Genomic DNA, 20,638 nt, shown 5'->3' with positions numbered 1-20,638 from the left:
AGCTTCACCTCTTCTCCCCAGGGCTCGCACCTTCTTTCCAAAAGCTATCGCTCTGCGTGAATGGTGAGCAGGAGGATGGCTGGAAGGCAATACAGCCAAATGCTCTCCTGACACATTTCAAAGAGAAGACGCGCTGCGAAAAGAAACACCTTTTCCGAGGTTGGCACTTCAGCCAAATGACACCTAATTAACCTCAACGAGATATCTGATTTCCAGCCTTCTGCTCCCACCGCCGAACGGGGTGTTTGATGTGAAGTGTGGAGCCTGTCCCTTTAACTCATGCAACCCCCCCCCCCCCACCTCACTCCGACTTTTCAACGGGCAGGAAACATTCCCCAGGAACAATAAGGCGCAACAAAAATAGACCCTTCCGTGCTCAAAAGGCATCGCATTTTGGTGTGCCGCCTGCAGGGACCTAGCCGTTTGCTTCTGGGGTCGTCCAACTATTTAGTCGCAGAGACGGGACATGTGGGGTTCACAGGGTGTCACAGCGACCCCTGTACCCTGCAAGGTAAAGAGTAGAAAGAGCTAGTTCGTGTGGCATTACACTTTTAACCAACATCCCCCCTCGCAAACTATGGCAGAGACTCGGGGGGGCAAAGCACGCCAATGATTTTTTTTTTGGGTACGATTCTGACACGCCAAACGAGAACACAAGGGCTGGCCAAATTAGATGGGTTATTTGGTGTTCTGACTACTAATAAAAACGAAATACACCATTTGTCTATAAGCATTCGAGTGTTAGTAAAGTTGTGTTAGCATCATTCGCTCTCCGAAAGTGCTTCACAAATGTAATATACCATACAGAAATCTTCAGTTAAACACAACTATATAGTTAAAACGATTCCCGCGTTAACTGAATGAGCAGTTAACGTAATCTGTTGACTAACTGGCGAGCACATGTATTGAGGATTCCCGAAAATATTGTGGGCAGGTGTTTAACTAGTCCCACATTGAGTCTTGCTGGGGGAGGGGCTGGGCCGTGCTTTCTATGCAGGCTGCGTTTTGTTCAGACAAGCTTACTGCAGCAGGTCACGGGACAAAGACCACATAAACAGCATCTGGGGATTTTCAATTACAGGCCCTCACCCAGCATGCCTGCACTGTAATCTCTACCAGATGAGGCCCAGGCCTCTCTATTTTCAATAATTCACACACTGTGTACACATAACATGACAATACGGGCATTCATGCCGCCGCCTGATTCGCAGATCAAAGCCCCCGAATGGCCAGCTGTAAGCATGCTTACTGCTGAATAATTCATTCTTTTCACGGGCTTGAAAAACGCTCAGCGGGTCTTGGCAGGCAGGTGCTCTTTCCTATGTGCTATGCTCAACTAAAAACCTAAAAAGAATCGCAGTCCGCAAACTGAGAAACAGATCCAACGCTTTAAATGTGTATTTACAAGTATTCAGTCGCCGGTTTCGAAAGCACTCAACGCAGCACACTGGTTTCGCCAGAAGGCCAGAGAGAGAATAGGGCCGGCGTCTTTTCCGCTTTGTCAGACAGGTGGCTATTTAGAAGGAACTCGCCGCGGTGTTATTTCTGCTGTGCCGGACTGCAGCTGCAGTAAATCATATTGTTACCGCCTCTAAATCCACTACTACCAGATGCTTAGCAAGGGACGTGCGCAGTAAATAAACCTCGGTGCCCCACAAATGTTATCGCACGTGGTGTGAAAAAAAGCCTAAAAAAACGAGAATCCCTGAAAAATATTACGTGTTGAAAATGATTTTCACCATCTGACGTAAGCCCTTCCTGCACCTGCCGCTATTCAGTTACCCTGACATAGCAAAACCGTTGCAGGGTTATGTTTCCGACATTTCATCCAGAAGAAACGAAGGACGCATTAAAGAGCAGGGCGCGCGCTGAAGTTCTGTTTGTCGGTCGGCGCTGGTGGTTTGCCACGTCGTGATATTAAGATCTCCCTGGGTGTCAATCACAACTAAACACAGCAGGGTAAACTAGCCATGACCCCCATGCGCAGCAAGCGGATGCTGCTTACCAACTGTTGGGCTGTTTGTTTTAACGCTCCTTTGTCTCTCATTCAACAAGGCAGAGCAAAAGGCACACCACCGCCTTTCTCCGAGGTCAAGAAGAAATGCCTCGGAGAAACGCAGTGTCCTTTTCGGATTCGGGGGCGTGTTTGTCTTTTCTCTCCTCCAGCCATTGGCTGGAGGAGAGAATGAGACTTTCTTTAAAAAACACGCCCCCCCGATCCGAAAAGGACGGGGCCTGTTTGGAATGACTGACCTCTTCTCCAGTGGCTGGCCAGTATTTACGAGGCCAGCCAATGGAGAACAGGGGAGAAGAGGGGCGGGTTAAAGCCCCTCTTCTCCAAGTCATAAAATCTCCGACTTCCGGTTCTGCCTTTCGGCAGACCGGTAGTCCTCGACCTAAAAAGAGCCACTTCTTTACACACGCCATGATCTGTCCACCCCTGTTGGTACAACGTAGACCCTATTCCCTCCCTTACCTGTCTTTACCTTACATTTGGGTGATATATCTGCAAATACGAGCCCAGACACCAATTTTAGGGTTGCCTACGTTTCGGATTGATTACTGTTGACATTCTTCCCAAACGCTATACCCCTACTTTCCAAGAAGAATTCCTGACATTCTTCCGGATCTTTTTTTAACCTCAAGGGGTTTATTGCTCTTGGGAGACCTAAACATCTAGGCACATAAAGCTTCTCACGCTTGTGCCAATACAATCGCTTAAAATTATGACCATCTGACTCTTCTCATTCAAGAGAAAATCCACCCCACTCTGGGAGTCACTGATTTGGAACCTCCTCTGCACGGTACCTTAAGTTCTAATTGGTGATTGAATGAAACATATCAAGTCTTCCTGATACGCTATTCTAACCCAATGAAAACCACCATTGAAATCCTCATCTGCTTCAATCTAAAAAAAAAAAAAAACCTTATATGAAGTGTCATCTAAGGTTATTCATTTTGTTTTGTATTTGAATGTTTTATCAATGCCAACTAGATATTTTAGCCATTCTCCAAAAATGAATATTTTGTACTGTGATCTAATGTTTCTTTAGAAATGATTAAATCTCTCTCTGTAATTGCAGCTTGGCACAATCCACCCTCTATGCCTTCAAGTCAGATCCAAACCTCTCATTGTCGCGATGACTGGATGCCTTCTATGAACAAATACTTTTGGAACCAGGTGGAAACATCTTGGGACATAGCTTCACGGTTGTGCTTGGAGAATGGCGGTCGCCTTGCAGTGCTCCATGATGAGTTGAAGATGGTGAGCTGGAACAGTGCAGTCACACTGTGTGTGTTCATTTAATGTGGTTGTCACGCTTACTTTGAAGTGTGGCTGGTCTCTCCAGTGAGTTGTTGGGTTTACGGCTCATAAAACTGTCCTTCTTTTCCCTTATTGTCCACAATCCAACAGATTATAAAGTTCAAGGATGAGGTAGATTTTGGATCCTTGGAGACGGAATAATCGGCCTTAACAAACTTTTTCAAGATATCTCTTTTGATGCATCCCAGTGACTCGAGATCGAAACATCCAGGAAGGGTCCCTCACATGCCATCCAGCAAGTTCACTAATGTTCTTTTACTTTAAAGCAGTTTATCCCAGGCCCCTCACACTTTAGATAATGTTTTCTAAGAGAAGTCACTGAATCCCTTCTAAAGGTGAGGTGAATAAACATGCTACGTATCTTTGAACCATGGTCTATTCATGTCTATTCTCTTACCTAACACCCTTCATTAACATCCTTTTAGGCAGAGGTCTTCAATCTGTGGTGCGCGACACCCAGGTGTGCCGTGGACTCCTGGGAAGGGGATCGTGCACTCCCCAGCCTCACTCGTGCCTGGAATTCGAAACATTTGCTGATTTCGATTGTTAAAATGATTCAGCTGAAGTTTCCTTAATTGAGCCTCCTGTGCTGTGAAAGCCTTCCTGCCAGGGTGCCTGCTTGACAGAATGAAATGCAAATCTGCGCTAGTAGTTAATCTGCAAGTGTAAAGGGTGTTTGGGGGCCGGTTCTGGCTTTAATTGATAGATTCACTCCAAGCTCCCTTTCTGAGGACAAAAGATTTGGGGTTTTGAGTGGTAGTGCAAAGAGATAACAACTGGACTGTGAAGTGCATGCTTTTAATTGTAATTGTATGTTCGAGGCATATGAGCTGCAGATCACACACTAAGGATAAGATCGCCATCTGGTGTTGGGCTCGGATGATTGCAGGTTGTTGTTGTCTTCGGAAGAAGTCTTTGGTCACGAGATAGGTGACTCCTCCTCTGGACAACAGTGCGCATGGGCATCCACTCCATCCTCAGATTGTTTTTTTCCGCCATTGGGTTCGGATGAACTTTTTTCCGCTCCAGCAGAAAACTTCTAGCAATCGAAACAACTCTCAAAACTTTAAAACTCGACGTCGAAATCCCATCGGACCGGATCCGGACGCGGCTGATGGAAAGGACACCCTTTCAAAAATGCCCCCAATGTGGAGCAAACTTTCCTCATAGTGATCACCACGAGGTCTGTAATTTGTGCCTCTCACCAGACAACAACGAATCCAGCTGTCCAGCCTGCGCCGCATTCCGTTTGAAGAAAACTATCCGGGACCGAAGAGCTCGATGCCATATCATGGCCAAACCGGTTCCGGAACCAGAAGACATCTTTGCACAGGATGTCCCTGACGACGACTCCGAAGACCTCCAGATCGTGTCCGAGGCCGACGATTCTGATCCGGGGCAGCCTGTGTGTACCAGCTCCCCTACCCCAACCCCACCAAAAAAGACATTGGTCAAGACTCTGCCGGCTGGGCCCAGTCGCGATCCAAAATCATCTTCAGAAGCCCCGCCCTCAGGCCCGGCTCTGAAGAAAAGTAAGCCTGCAGGTGGCTCGGGCTTGAGCAAACCTCATATTATTGTGCCTATAATACCTTCGGCACCGAAGCAGGCTCCGAGACCGAAATCTCCATCGGCTCCGAAACGTCACTCGGCACCGACGTCTCCACCGGCACCGAAATGCTCTTCGGCGCCAAGGTCTCCACCGACACCAAAGGCTCGTCGGCACCGAAAGGTCCTTCGGCACCGAAAGGTTCTTCGGCACCGAAAAATCCACCGGAACCGAAAAGTTCTTCGGCACCAAAAACATCCTCGGTGCCAAAAAACGTCCATAAAGAACACGTCGATCTCACAAAATCAAGATCGGAACCAAAAAAGTCGGCGCACAAAGCCGCCTTCGGACACTGAGGAACTTTTTCGGCCAGATCCAAAGCAAAAACGGATTTACATAAATCCAAAAACTGGACATGTCACAGCGGTGCCCTACAAGAAAAGGAAGCTGGACACAACACCTCCTCCAGCTCCTCCAAAGAAGAAGGACTGTGCCACTTCACCCATACGTCCTTCCTCTCCTACATTACCTCCTATCCCATCCCCCCCACCTCTACCATCTCCTTCTCACACACCACCTCCACAGGATGATGATGATTTAGGGGGAGGGGGAGACCCAGATTTCTTTAATGATCCCACTGATCCTACTGATCCCTTTACACTCCCGGACACAGCACCAGTAGATGACTGGACTTACCCTATGCCTGATATGCCTGACCCCACTCCATACCCCTCAAAACCCTCCCCTCCTGATGACCATTTAGGGTTCAGTCAGCTTATAAACAGAGCGGCACTGTTTCATGGCGTCACCATGCACACCAACACACCTGAGGAAGATTTTCTCCTCGACACCTTTGAGCAGTCGCAAAAGACAGTTCACATTCTACCCATGATTAAGGGAGTGATAAAGCACGCCACTGAGGTTTTTAAAGACCCTGTTAGGGCCAGGGTTCTCAACCCCCGGATCGAAAAAAAATACAGACCGGCGCCACAAGATCCTGCGTACATCAAGGCGCAACTCCCCTTAGACTCACTAGTCGTATCAAATGCCAGAAAACGGGCAAACTCCCAAACAACCGGAGACACGCCGCCCCCAGACAAAGAGTCTAAACTCTTGGAGGCTTCCGGCAAAAGGGTTGCCGCACAAGCTGCTAACCACTGGCGTTTTGCCAATACACAAGCCCTATTGGCTCGCTATGATAGGGCTCATTATGATCAACTAGAGGACCTTTTGCAACACCTGCCTGATCAATACAAATCACAGGCCAATGACCTCATCCAAGAGGGTAAACTATTATCAAATGCCTCCATCAAATGTGCATTAGATGCAGCGGACACCGCCTCTAGGGCAGTCAACACAAGTGTATTGCTTAGACGCCACGCATGGCTACGCATTTCCGGCTTTAAGCCGGAAGTACAAACCACCATTCTTGCTCAACCCTTTAATCAGGAGCAACTATTCGGACCCGCAGTAGACACTGCCTTAGAAAAAATGAAGAAAGATAATGAGACTGCCAAATCAATGGGAGCATTGCAGTCTACTCAACCCAGAGGCTCCTTTCGTCGCTCCTTTTATAGAGGAGCTTCCAAAAATGTGGGAACAGACACCTCTTCCACCTTCAAAACATCAGGTCAAACATCCCCTAACAGAGGATATTTTAGTGGAGGTTATCGGGGAAACAATACTAAAGGCCGAGGACGGGGCAACAACAACAACACGCGCACCTCTCCAGCCACTAAACAGTGACTTGCCACCACTCCCCCCAGACCATTCCACTCCGGTCGGGGGAAGACTTCAACAGTTCCTACCTGTCTGGAATTCCATCACAACAGACAGGTGGGTAAGACAAATTATCCAGTCTGGCTACTGCCTCGAACTCATAAACCCCCCCCCCAAACATACCACCCAAGCACCGTCCCATGACGTCTCACCACCTCACGCTCCTCAAACAAGAAATTCAGTCTTTGCTTCAAAAACACGCAATAGAACCTGTTCCACTACAACATCAGGGCACAGGAGTATATTCTCTATACTTCCTCATTCCCAAAAAGGACAAGACCTTAAGACCCATACTAGACCTCAGACTACTAAACCAGTACATACAATCGGATCATTTCCACATGATCACTCTCCAACAGGTCCTTCCATTACTTCAACAAGGCGACTTCCTTGCCACATTAGACCTCAAGGGCGCATATTTTCACATCCCTATGCATCCCGCTCACAGGAAGTATCTACGATTCGTGGTAGACGGTCAGCACTATCAGTTTACAGTTCTCCCATTCGGAGTAACAACCGCACCCAGGGTATTCACCAAATGCTTAGCAGTTGTGGCAGCATATCTCAGAAGACAACAAATCCATGTCTTCCCCTATCTGGACGATTGGCTCATAAAAGCCAGTACTCTAGACAAATGCGTTCTCCACACTCACCGCACTATTCAAACCCTACACAGCTTGGGATTTACCATCAACTATCCAAAATCTCAACTACAACCCTCCCACGTACATCAATACCTGGGAGCCACCATAGATACATCCAAGGCCATAGCTTATCCCAGCACAGCCAGGATAGCCAACATACAAAATCTCATCAAAAAATTTCAAACACAACACTCTCTCCCAGCAAGAGTGTTCATGCAACTCTTAGGCATGATGGCGTCATGCATCTCCATAGTACCCCACGCACGCCTTCAAATGCGTCCCTTACAGGTATGTCTAGCACAACAGTGGAACCAAGCCCACGAACAACTTACCAATCTGGTGTTGGTGGACAGCCGCTCACTTCTTTCACTGAAGTGGTGGAACACCATCAACCTGTCCAAAGGGCGGCCATTCTTAGAGCCTCTTCCACAAGTTGTGCTGACCACCGACGCATCTCTCACAGGGTGGGGAGCCCACCTCCTTCAACACACCACTCAGGGCAGGTGGACCACTCAACAAAAACAGCTCCACATCAATCACCTAGAACTCCTAGCGGTGTTCCTAGCACTGAAATCCTTCCAAGTGCATCTAAAAAACAGAACTGTCCTCATCCGCACGGACAACATGACCACAATGTATTACATACAGAAGCAAGGGGGGACACATTCTCTACAACTGTCCCAACTTGCACAACAAATCTGGAGATGGGCAATTCCCCAAAACATCTACCTGCTAGCAGAACACCTCCCAGGGGTTCAGAACCAGGTGGCCGACCTCTTAAGTCGCCACACACAGCAAATACACGAATGGGAATTACACCCCAAAGTCCTACTCCCATTCTTCCACAAGTGGGGACAACCAGACTTAGACCTGTTCGCCACACAAGAAAACGCAAAATGCCCAACCTTCGCCGCCAGGTTCCCACACCCACGGTCAAAGGGCAATGCAATATGGATGAACTGGTCAGGCAGATTTGCATACGCTTTTCCACCTCTCCCACTCATTCCATTTGTGGTACGCAAACTGAAACAGTCGCTAACACTCATCCTAGTAGCTCCCACTTGGGCACGTCAACCCTGGTTCACCACACTTCTGGAACTATCGCTAGTTCCACATCAAAAACTGCGTCTCTCCCTGGATCTATTAACCCAGAACCATGGAGAAATCAGACACCCAGATCCTCATACACTGAACTTGGCAATCTGGCTCCTGAAGTCTTAGAGTTCGGGTACCTCAACCTTCCTCCAGACTGTATGAATATCATTAAAGAAGCCAGAAGACCTACTACTAGGGCATGCTATGCTGCAAAATGTAAAAGATTTGCCATTTACTGCACTAACAATGACATACAACCACTGGATGCTTCCATCCAAAACATCATTTGCTATTTACTACACTTGCAAAGATGCAATTTAGCGTATTCCTCTATACGTCTGCATCTAGCGGCATTAGCAGCCTATTTGCAAAATAGACAACACCTGTCCCTCTTTAAGGTACCAGCCATTAAAGCATTTATGGAGGGTCTTAAAAGAATTATTCCTCAAAGGTTACCACCTTCCCCAGTGTGGAACCTTAATATTGTTCTTACAAGGCTCATGGGTCCCCCATTTGAACCAATGCACAAATGCGAACTGCAGTTCCTAACATGGAAAGTGGCTTTCCTCGTCGCAATCACATCCCTGTGAAGAGTAAGTGAAATACAAGCCTTAACTCTTGAAGAACCCTTCCTACAACTACATCGTAACAAAGTGGTTCTTAGGACAAATCCGAAATTCCTCCCTAAAGTCATCTCCCCTTTCCATCTAAACCAGTCAGTCGAACTGCCAGTCTTCTTCCCTAATCCAGACTCAGTAGCTGAGAGGGCACTTCATACCTTAGATGTTAAAAGAGCCTTGCTTTATTACATCGCCAGAACCAAACCTTTTCGAAAAACAAAGCAACTGTTTGTTGCTTTTGCTCCACCACATAAAGGCAACCCTATTTCCAAATCGGGTATCGCCAGGTGGATAGTTAAATGTATCCAAATATGTTACCAAAAAGCTAAACGTACTCTTACAGTTCCCCCTAGGGCGCACTCCACGCTTAAAATAGGGGCTTCTATGGCATTCTTAGGGAACATCCCCTTAGAAGACATTTGCAAAGCAGCCACATGGTCTACTACACACACCTTCACTAAGCATTACTGTGTTGATGTGCAATCCAAACAACAAGCTTCAGTAGGCCAAGCTGTCCTAAAAACTCTATTCCAAACTGCTGCAACGGATACAGGTGACCACCGCTAGGGGAGACACTGCTATATAGTCTATCCTTAGTGTGTGATCTGCAGCTCATATGCCTCGAACGGAATATGCTACTTACCAGTATGCATCTGTTCTTGGCATGTAGAGCTGCAGAGCCACACATGCCCACCCGCCTCCCCGGGACCTGTATCTGTTCCAGCATTGTCTTAATTAGACACTACACATGGACATCCTTTCTCTTTACTTCTTATACACTCCATCATTTCCCATCATGGCGAAAAACAATCTGAGGATGGAGTGGATGCCCATGCGCACTGTTGTCCAGAGGAGGAGTCACCTATCTCGTGACCAAAGACTTCTTCCGAAGACAACAACAACCTGCAATCATCCGAGCCCAACACCAGATGGCGATCTTATCCTTAGTGTGTGGCTCTGCAGCTCTACATGCCAAGAACAGATGCATACTGGTAAGTAGCATATTCCTTACACAGCACTTAGTACCCCTAGGTAGGTGTTGAAGGACAGCTATGTAAAAAGAAATTGCATTACACATGCTCTGGTATTACTAAAATCTACATTTTGATAGCACCATTTCATCATAAAACTAGTTGCATATTTTGTAGTCTATCTTACACTGTGTGATGCAAGTATAACATAATGACTTGCATATTCACAGTGCTTCCTGCCACAGGCTGTGACCTTATAGCACTAAAAATACACAAGTCACTATTGTCCACTAGACCAAACAAAATGGAATTCTGTGGCTCTTTGGTTACACACAGACGTCTGCAGTGCATTAAATAACAGGGGTTTCATAATATACTACAGTGCGTTTCCCACTGAGTAACAACTTTTTTTTATATATTTTTCATTCACGCTGCCCATTATTTTATAGGTAGGTACCTGATGGTGAAAGACCTAAATATGTACAGAATATCTTGGGGCTTATTTAAGAGAGGCTTGCACCTGCCAGAGGGTCACTTTTTGGGGTGCTCCGGTGGCGCATGCGTTTCAACCATACGTATAAGGGGGCGCAAAGTCACCCTGCATGGCTTTGCATGACCTCATAGCATTCTGCAGCTCACATAGAAAGAGGAACACGCCTGTCAGGATTGTATTTGTTAAGGAAGGTGGCCCTTCCTGCACAAAAACAATCCTGCCTACGTTCGTGCTAGTCAGCAATTTGTGTGCCATTGCAAGGGGAAAGTACATGAATGCACCATATTTCATAAATACGGTGCATTCCTGCCCTTTCACATAGGCATAGGGCAGCGCAGCCAGAAGACTTGCTGCGCTGCACTACACCAATTCCTCATAAATGAGGCCCTTTTGTTTTTAGCTGCACCTTTGAACGCGCCCCCATGCTCACTGACCTCTGGTATGCTAAGCAATGGTTAATATTGTTTGCCCACTAAGCGATCAAATCCACCAATCGGGCTGCGCAGGCGTTTTCCTGTAAAGTCTGCAGGTAGTCAAAACCCGCCCTTTAATTGCACTATTGATAACTTTACAGGTAGCAGTGCTTCTTTGCCGATACCATCCTTGCCAAACTCAATAGGCTCCTGAGCCGTGCAATATGGGAGGGCATCCCACGTCAGTGAGGGAGTCAATCCAGATCAGCCAGCCCCAGCTCCAACGTATTGCTTCTGAAAGTCTAGTGTGGAACCCAAGTGTTAATTGATCATCGGAATTCTTTCCCAGCGGCCCCCACAAGCCCCAGGAGACAGGGTAGAAATGGCCTCCCCGATTCAGTGAACATCAATCTGCCTCTTGCTTGTTGCCCCAATGTGGCAGTGATGGTCACTGTCCCCCCTCTGACCCCCAGTACAACTGAAACCCCTGTTCAGCTAAAGAACAAAGTCCCACATTGGCTTCAATCTAAGTTTATATTTCCGATTGCTAAAGCTGATCACATTTTATTGACCAGAAGAGTAGGATGGATTGGACCAGTTCTTCAGCAAAAAGGATTTGCTGTAGGAATTGTGGTGATTATGGTTGCCGATAGCTGTCCGTGATGATAAGTACCAGGTTCTAGAAATGTTTGTCAGGACGGGGTCCTTATGACTAAAAGAGTTTGACGAGGGGTTCTCGGCATCAGAGGTTTGGAAACCTCTGCTTTAAGGTGTACAGTCCAGAACAAGCATTTGCAAGCAACAGGTCTTACATTTACTCGAGTTTGAGCTATCTGCATTATAAATGACAATGCCTTTTATTTATGTTTTGGTTTTTGAAACATAAATAAAACACATTGGGCCATATGTAGAAAGCAAAATTGCGATCGCAAACGCCGAAATTCGCCTAATTTCGGCGTTTGCGATCGCAATTTTGCTAAGTGGTATGTAGGAAGGCAAATCTGCGTGCAAAATAAGGATTCGCTAAATTTGCGATTCCTTATTTTGCAATTGCATTTAAGAAATCGCAAATTTTGCGATTCCTTAAATGCAATGTAAGAAGCACCAAAAAAGTGCCTCTAGGCCCATAGGAATGAATGGGGAGGTATTCCTTAATTGCGAATTGCAATTTGCAATTCGCAATTAAGGAATATGTAGGATTCGCAAAATTATTTGCTAATCCTACCTACATTCCGTTTTGCAATTCTCTAATTGCGATTCCCTAAAAATTGCAATTAGAGAATCGCAAAACACGTTCTACCTACATATGGCCCATTGTCATTTACAATGCTAACAGCTTAAACTTGCGTAAATGCAAGACCTATTGCATTGCAAATGCTTGTTCTTGTCTTATGCCCGTTTTATTTAGAACTAAGCTTCAGGATAATACGAACAGCGATGGATTCAGTTCAGATGCAGAAATATTCCTACATTTGGCTCTAATCTCTAGGTCACTTTTCGAGCACGTAAAGTACATACTCATGTGCCCTTGAGAACTGGGCCCAAAACATTTAAAACTGGAGTAAAATAGGACATTGGGTGTTTGGGCTCATTCACAATGACATGTAAGAGTACATAAACGACTACTCCTGGACTACTAATTCAAGTACTCAAATGCTTTTGTGCCTCAGCACCGCTGTCTTTTCTAACTCAGTCCCTAAAAAGAGGCATGGATTGGCTGAAAGACTGAAAAATGCAGATGGTGTTAAAACCGCATGGCTAATACTGCAAGATGGTGGCCACTGAATCATGCCACCAGCACATCACTTCTTCAGCATCCTCGATGAGATGCAGAGTCGGTTTTCTTCAAATGTACAGTTGCATAGCAACAAAAGAAGCCTACGACTGGAAAACTGTAGTGTCAAGAAGGGCCAAAAGAAGGCTGAGGTAGCAGCATTCAGCAGCCTCTACTAGTTACAATGTTGACACCAGATTCAACTACACACCGTAAGGGAATACAAGTCAGGGGGAAGGTGCTGTCACTGCTGTTCTACAGTATCAATACGTGTTCATTTCACACCATGCTGAAACGTCTTTGTGTTCTGTTATTGTTTTTACCTAATAGCATGCACTGCAGCAGGTTAACCCTGGGCGTAGTGGGCGTAGCGGGGCTACGGGGAGGTCCACGGAGTTGCAAACAGACTCTGTGGAACTCCGTGGAGCTCTGCTACGCTGCCCTCCTCCTCTTCCTCGCCGTATCGGTAACCCTTGTTAAAAGTGCGCATGTGTGCGCACCAGCACATCCTCATTTCTTCTGAGAAATGTGCGGGCGCGCACGCATGCGCAGTTTTCAGAAAGGTTATCCATAGGGCGAGGAGGAGGGCAGCCCTGGGACGCCGCATTACACAGGTAAGTGGTTTGAAAACTTTTACATTTATTTTTAATTAATGTTTACTTAGTTGTTAATAGTGGGGGTGGAGGCGGGGGCTGGCCAACTCTGCACCGCCCCTGGAGTGTGCAGAGAACTGCCTTCTCCATGTTCTCCGTGGATCGCGGAGAAGGCAAATCTCCGCACACTAAATATATTTACAAAGGGTTTCATGCAAGGTAGACTAACTAATATTTTTTTGTCCTAAGGGCCCTTCATTGTGTGTTTACTCATGACACCAATTTGCATTTATGCTTTACAAGCTCTTCTTCTTTGACACGTCACACCATTTTTCAAAAATGTATGATGGTCTCATGCCCATAGTTTTTGGTGTCAGTGGGTTATAGTAGTGGTAAAGTTGGTGATTGCCTCCATAGAACAAATTTGGTAATCCACATTTATTTGTTTTGCAAACTAACCACTATACTTCCACCACTCTCATTTTGCATTGAGTGAAAGAGAGAGAACAGAATTGCTCTATATTTACTCACATGCAGCGCTGCAGCTCTCTTCCACAATGCTGTCACACTTTATGCTGCCTTGCACCTTGCATATACCCTCGCACCATAGGGCAAACATTAAATAACACAATGCCAAAAAATATTATTTACAATAACACTTGAGGATACTATATTTTGAACAGACATATTATTTATAAAAATATATATATATATATTTACCCTCAATATTCTGTCCATTGATAATTTTTAACTGACACTGTGTCATGTTCTTGGCCAGACTGTTTTCTGTAACTTTCCCAGATGAAGGTCTCCATGAAGAAAGGAGTGAAACGCAATCTCTGGCCGTTTAATCATGGCTAAAGTGGGTGCTCCAAATGGTGGGAAATAACGCATCCCTTCTAATCTTGCAGTATTAACTGTATCATGTGTTGTCCCTGAGAGGAGTTCTACAGATTGTTGTTTCGAATTAGATGCCCGTACATAGGTTTCCCTGAATTATGTCCTTATATAGGCACAATTCGCATTGCCCTTATTTAGGCATAGAATCACAGTCCTTATTTAGGCATTAGCCATGCAATCCAAATACAGGCATGGTCACCTACATCCGTCCATCCACGTTCCTAGAAACCAGACCCTTAAGCCGTCGGGACTTTCCCTAGCTAGAATTATTGATTTCTCCAAGAACTCATTTATTATGCATGAACTACTATTCCTTAGGGGTTCATCCATGACGTCTTCCTCTGCCTCACTTTGCGTCAATTCTAGCATTCCTAAGCACCTTCCAGGTATAAATATACCTTCCCTTACCATGGCAAACCACGGCACGGCTCGGCACGATTTTACTGCACGGTTCGACACGGCAAGTTCGGAAGAGACTCTATCCCGGCCTGACGCACTGACCAGACGCTGTCATCCCTGCTCGCAGAGAATCCAGCTTCCAGTGTTCTGACTCCTTTCGCGGGGTGTTAGATTTTGAGACCTGGAAAGAAATTCCCACCTCTCTCATTCTAAAGGTATGGAGCTGACTAGAACCTAGAGGGACTGTTGGCATACTAACTTAGTATATACCATACTATAGAAAACAGAACCTGCTCCTTACCTCGAATTACACTTAGGTTATGTACACTGGGGTAGAACTATTTAGAAGCATCAGACGAGTATCCACATTTTAGCCTGTGATATTTATATATGTATATGAATATGTGTCATAGCTTAAAGACAATGCTATTGCAGTATTATTTCTTCTTACTGCTCAAGCTGTGCATATTATATCTCGCATACTGTCCAACGATTGTAACAGCTCATATTTCTTACATGAGAAACAAGACTGTTCAATACATCCTTTTTGTTGAAACGCCCGTCTATCTATTTCTGTGTAACTCTGAAGAAGCTAAGCATGCACGATTGACTGAGTGAAAATGTTAGCTGTTGTTTCCACGGTTCTGAGATTGTTCCGATTCTAAAGGGAAACAAAGTTGTCATGTTTATGCGGTTGTCAGAAACTACTCCCTTCTTGTTTATTCGAGAAGTTTCTAGTGACCTCTGAGTTAGCTGGCACACAAAGTAATTAAGTTTAATGTCCTCGATAGAGGCATACTGACCTCAGTCCTATGCCACAACTATAGTGTATATTATTCGAATGCGCAGAGCCTATAAGGGAAATAGGAACTACACTACAGTCCAATCGTTCCCTCTTTTAAATGCATCAGTTGAAATGTCATTTCCTGGTGAGTGACTTATGAAGCAAAGGGTCACTAAAAATGTTTCTGTTTTGCAGGATGAGATATTTAAAGAATATGGAAGACGCTATCCTTGGATTGGTCTTAGCAAATTAGACGAAGAATTTCAGTGGATTGATGGCTTCCCTTTTAATGCAAATATGTAAGTTACCATTTCATGGTTTCACTATGATAAACCTTTGGTAAAGAATGTTGAATATACAGTTCATGTGAAATGTGTGAAGACCTATCTTATGCACAGGTTGAGTTTAGAAGCATCTCCAGTAAAGTGAAAAAACGAAACTTTTTAATAGAATGGGTACCTGAGTTTCACAAGGCGGGGCAGGACGTTTTTCGTCCACCATCTGACGAAGGCTTTCCTGGAGGCTTAGGAGGCGGGTATGCTGAGGACTATCTCCAATGAGGCCATTACCTTTCTTCCTAACGCAGGGAAAGACACGCTGGACTGCGTATCTTCACCCTGCCTCTCTCCATAATTTAGTCACAAAGGTGTTAGCCAAGGTCCTGGCTGCTCGTCTGTGTAAGGTCATACCCGTCTTCATTCATGAGTCCCGGGTGGGTTTCATCCCGGGCCTCAGCTCCCACAACCATCTCGCCTATTGTCCCATGCGTTGTGGCAAATGAAGGATGACCCTTCTGAGTTTCTAGTGCTCTCCTTGGACGTCAAGAAGGTGTTTGATCGAGTTGACTGGCTCTATCTTTTCCACATAATGTCACATATGGGCCTGGGTGAGGACTTTATGCTGAATGTGTGTCTCCTCTATGACATCCAGGAGACTGCAGTGTCAGATTTCATCCTGGTGGCACCAGGGCTGTCCTCTTCCCCCTCCTTTCGCCTGTTCTCACCCTTGAGCCCCTGGTGGATGCAATAGGGTGCTTGCCGGCAGTGGCTGGTGTCCCCACGGCTGTGGACAATGTCAAGGTCTTTCTGTATGCCTATGACTTTTGTTTGCTTTTGTCCAGCCCCCAGACGTCAAGAGCCACTGTGATGTCACTCATTGATAATTTCTCCCCATGGTTGCGGTACAAAATCAACTGGTCTAAGAGTGAGGCTCTTCCCATATCCCCCTCAACCACCGCTGCATGCATCAGGAACTACCCCACCTTCTGGGTTTCATTTGGTCTCACTTATCTGGGCATTAAGGTCAATAGGGGCCTCATCCGTATGGTGGAGGATAATTTGCTTCCCCGACAGGACCGCTTGAATGGGATTTCCAGCAGTGGTTACTCCTGAAGGTCTCCCTCTTTGGTAGGGCGCTGACTGTTAAGATGACCGTTGCCCCCACTTCAAATATTTGTTTGGGATGTTGCCCCTACGTATTCAGTGGACACTACTTTCCTCAATCGATATGGACATCCGCACTTACCTCTGGAGTGGCTGTAACCCTAGGCTCTCAGCGACACACCTCTGGGCGGATACAGAGGTGGGTGGCCTCCCCTCGCCTCATATGAAATCTTATTAGGGGCATTCTGCTTTCTCCAGAGGTGGCGCATTTGGGCCCACCAAGGGCACACTCCCGTCTGAACATGTCTGGTGCATCACTTGTTTGGTGGTCCGTCCCTGCCCTTGCTGCCCTACCTGATCCCCACCTTGGCCTGGTGCCCTCCAATACACTTTTGGCATTGGTGGCCTGGCATGATTCCCACTGGTCGATGGGCATGCCTCCGCTATTGCATGTGAAGGACATGTTGTGGCACAATTCTGCTCTGTGCATTGGGGGTGCATCTTTCGTGTAGGAGCTCTGGCATACACAGTATCTGCTCTTGGTGGATCAAGTTTATGATGGTGCTGCACCGAAGACCTTTCCAGTTCTTTGGGTGAAATTTGGTCTTCAGCCTGTGGACCACTGGCGGTTCCACCAGCTGATGTACTGTCTGGGGGTAGTCTTTGGACCTGTGCCATCGGCACACCCCACCTCACTTGTTTTGCAATATCTTTGCACCCTGAGCTGCTACCAATTTCTGGTCTCGGGCCATTCTGGGGTACTCATCAAAGCCCTGCACTCTTGTGCCTCAAGTGCTGCAACGTGGCTGTCGTGGCAGATGGTGCTTGGCAAAGCCTATTCCCTGACAGCATGGGTTTCTTTTCAGACATGACCGAGTCCTCAGAGAATGGCCATAGAAATTCAATCGGGCCAAATTGCTCCCTCATGACCACTGCTGGAGATGTAGCATTGACCGCTGTCACTTGTTTCATATCCTCTGGACGTGTCCATCACTTGCAGCCTACTGGCTGAGTATATTGTCCCAGTTCCACCGTTACTTTCTCTTTCCGGTTCCCCCTTCACACCACCTCACTCTCCTTCATGATATCTCGGACCTTCCTAAGTTCACCTCCCATGAACATAGTTTGGTCGCCGCCGCACTTGCTGTGGCAAAGCTTTGCATCCTCTGATACTGATGGCAGTCGGTGGTCCTCATGGTTGGGGAATGGCATGTAGAACTTCATTGCATTGCTTCCCATGAGCAGGTGACACACAAACTCAACAACAACCTTGATGCCTTTGAGATGGTGTGGGGTACTTTTCTCACTGTTGTTGGCCCAGATCTGCCCTGAAGGGTCTGGCGACCTCCTCCTCATGGCACTCCATGCACTTTAGATGCTTCTTCTATCTTGCCCAGTACATCCAGCACTTGGGTGCTGCTGCCCCTGCTCTTTGTTTCTTTTTCTGTCTTCTAGTGAACATTGCCCTCCACCCCCGAGTTCCCCTCATGGATGCCTACGCAGTTTTCTTTCTGGTTTCTCCTGCCTTTCCGGACTTACGTACCTGTCTCACTCCCCCCAGATCTGTGGCCCACCACCATCTACCTCCCCCCTATCCCCCTGCCACTGGCTGCTGTGCACTTATGGCCACTATGTCCAGGGGAGGGTGGGCTCCTACACCCCGGTACCAGGAGACAGTCCATTCTTTTTCCCTCTTGGGTGTCCTGTGTGGGCTGTGCACTTCGTTTCCGGGCTTTGCCTGTTCCCAGCAGCTCCCCTCCCTTTAGTTACCTGACCTTTATTGATTTGAATGCATACCATTTACTGACCGTATTACCTGTTTATGTTTTGAAAAACTGAAAATCCTCAAACAGTAGTTGCAAAAATAAATAGACCAGGTTCCCGGCAGGAAAAGCCAGTTGTCAACTGCTGAACAGCACTGCTCATGCCTGTATGACCTACTACAGGAGGCCAGGAGGTCTGTCTTGACTTTTCAAGTTTCTCTCCTTCAGGTTGTTGGACGAGCTTATTTTGTAATTCCCCTTTCCACCATGTTTGTATTGGTCAAGGTAGACTACTGTTCTGGATTGTTGTGCAATCTCCTGACCAGATGATTTGTTATTTCTGGACTTACAGTCCAGAAAGCACTGGAAGACATTGTCAATCTTCAGTGCAGTTGGAGTCAGCCACACCAGACATAAAATGAGCTGTGCCACATGCTTAACATGCTGTAAGGTGCTTACAGAGGCATTTGCCAATCCAATTTCTTGGGTGCCTTCCAAGAACATTCATTGCAGGAGACTGTTTTGATGTGCATTGTAGGCCTCCCTGCCAGAACGTTTGAGGACCACATAAGTCCAATTCTGCTGATGGCCAGTTGTATGAATTGTCCATCGGATCTAAATGTACCTGCAGTGTAAGACGTTTATATTGTAGAATTACTTAGTTCTAGGCTGCTTCTTTCCTTTGCAAGTCTGATCAGCATTCCAAGCCTGACTCGGTGACCATTGTCAGTGTACACTCAGGTGTAAGTGCAGTGATCAGTGTTTGAGTATCTGCTTCTTGACTCAAGTTGTTGTGGGAATCGACCCAGTTGCTTTTCCACCAACCAGACATACATTGAGTGGAAAACAGTGATTCATCCTACTCAAGGGATGTGAAAGTACCTGTCCTAGATTTAGCGCCGATCACCTGGACTTTTCGGAAATGTGGTCTTCAGATAACTTTACTGTGACTAGGTTGGTGTTGCCTTCCGCAAGACCTATGGTTGAGATGCAATATGGCAGGATAAACCAAAAAGCATTTTTACTCTACCTGGGACTACATTAATGGAGAACTTTCTGGGATCACCAGCCCAACTCTCTTCCATTCTGAGACACTCTTGTGTTTGACCCTCTGTTCCATCAAACCATGTGGCCATTGGTTTCTGTTTTCACCTTGCCTATCAGAGGCTGGAGCTTTTAACCCATCTTGTCTTCCAGGACCTAAATCGTGGCATTGCAACATTATTAGTGTTACCTATGGCCTGCCAATAGATTCCTTGTTGTCCACGCTGCTCTTTAATGTAACTAACCACCCCTTCATCAATTTAATAACATTTATGGGGTTCAAGTACCATTACTAGGCTAGGAATGTGGGCTTGATATGGCAAACAAGCTGCAACTGCATGCCAGAAAATACAGTATTCTTAGGGTTATACCCTAAAAAGCCTCAAATCAGAAAGGCTTTCCCGCAATTATAGGAAGCCAGTTCCATCCAAGAATGCAGTGAGGAATTTGGGCTTCCACTAAGTGAAATTTATTTACCAAGTTGCCATTTACAAAATGTTACAGACTACCATCCTAAGCTACAGAAATGAAATCAGTCCAATGCATTTTAGTGCAGAATCTAAGCAAGGACAGACTTTGACCTCAAGATAACCTCTGACCTTTTACCTATCTAATCCGTGAATTTGGAACCTTTCACAATATCCAACGCTCCAAGGTGGTAGTATATACCAAACCTTTATTGAATATGGATGACACGATGTCTGTCTTATTGGCAAAAATGTTTAAAAATAACCTCAATTCTTCCTGGTTAATTATTGTCAGGCTCTGTAGTAGAGAGAGTGCCACTAACCTGGAAGCCGGGTACAGCGGGAACGATGAGATGCGTAGTAACCCCTTCCCCTAAGAGGTAACACCAGCGCGTGGTCAATATCTCACGACACCGGGGGCACCCTTATCGGCGAAAGGGAAAAAAGGGACAAAGGAAACAAAAAGCAGTGTTGCCTCCCAACGTGGTAAAGGAATGAAGATTACGGTGATGACCCCTCTCTCCTGCACTCCACCCCAGTGCCCTGTAAGAAAACACAAGATACATACGTCAGTACTTAACTAATGCACATTCAAACCCCTCCTCCCCCTTTTCTCTAAATGCGCCGTTCACTTACAGGTGAGAGT

The 20,638-nt window shown here is 46.2% G+C and overlaps 1 protein-coding gene across 1 annotated transcript in view; it reads left to right on the top strand.

Annotated features, from left to right (window-relative positions):
• LOC146813292 (C-type lectin domain family 2 member L-like) overlaps positions 1 to 20,638 on the top strand; it is a 123,915-nt gene that overhangs the window by 96,933 nt on the left and 6,344 nt on the right. The window contains exons 3-4 of the mRNA XM_085620112.1: positions 3,084 to 3,265; positions 15,532 to 15,635. Coding sequence (XP_085476238.1) covers positions 3,084 to 3,265; positions 15,532 to 15,635 — 286 coding nt within the window. The remainder of the gene's footprint in view (positions 1 to 3,083; positions 3,266 to 15,531; positions 15,636 to 20,638) is intronic.

This window comes from Triturus cristatus, chromosome 7 (genome assembly GCF_964204655.1).
Source record: "Triturus cristatus chromosome 7, aTriCri1.1, whole genome shotgun sequence".
Lineage (NCBI taxonomy): Eukaryota > Metazoa > Chordata > Amphibia > Caudata > Salamandridae > Triturus > Triturus cristatus.
This window is presented reverse-complemented; position numbering and strand designations above follow the sequence as displayed.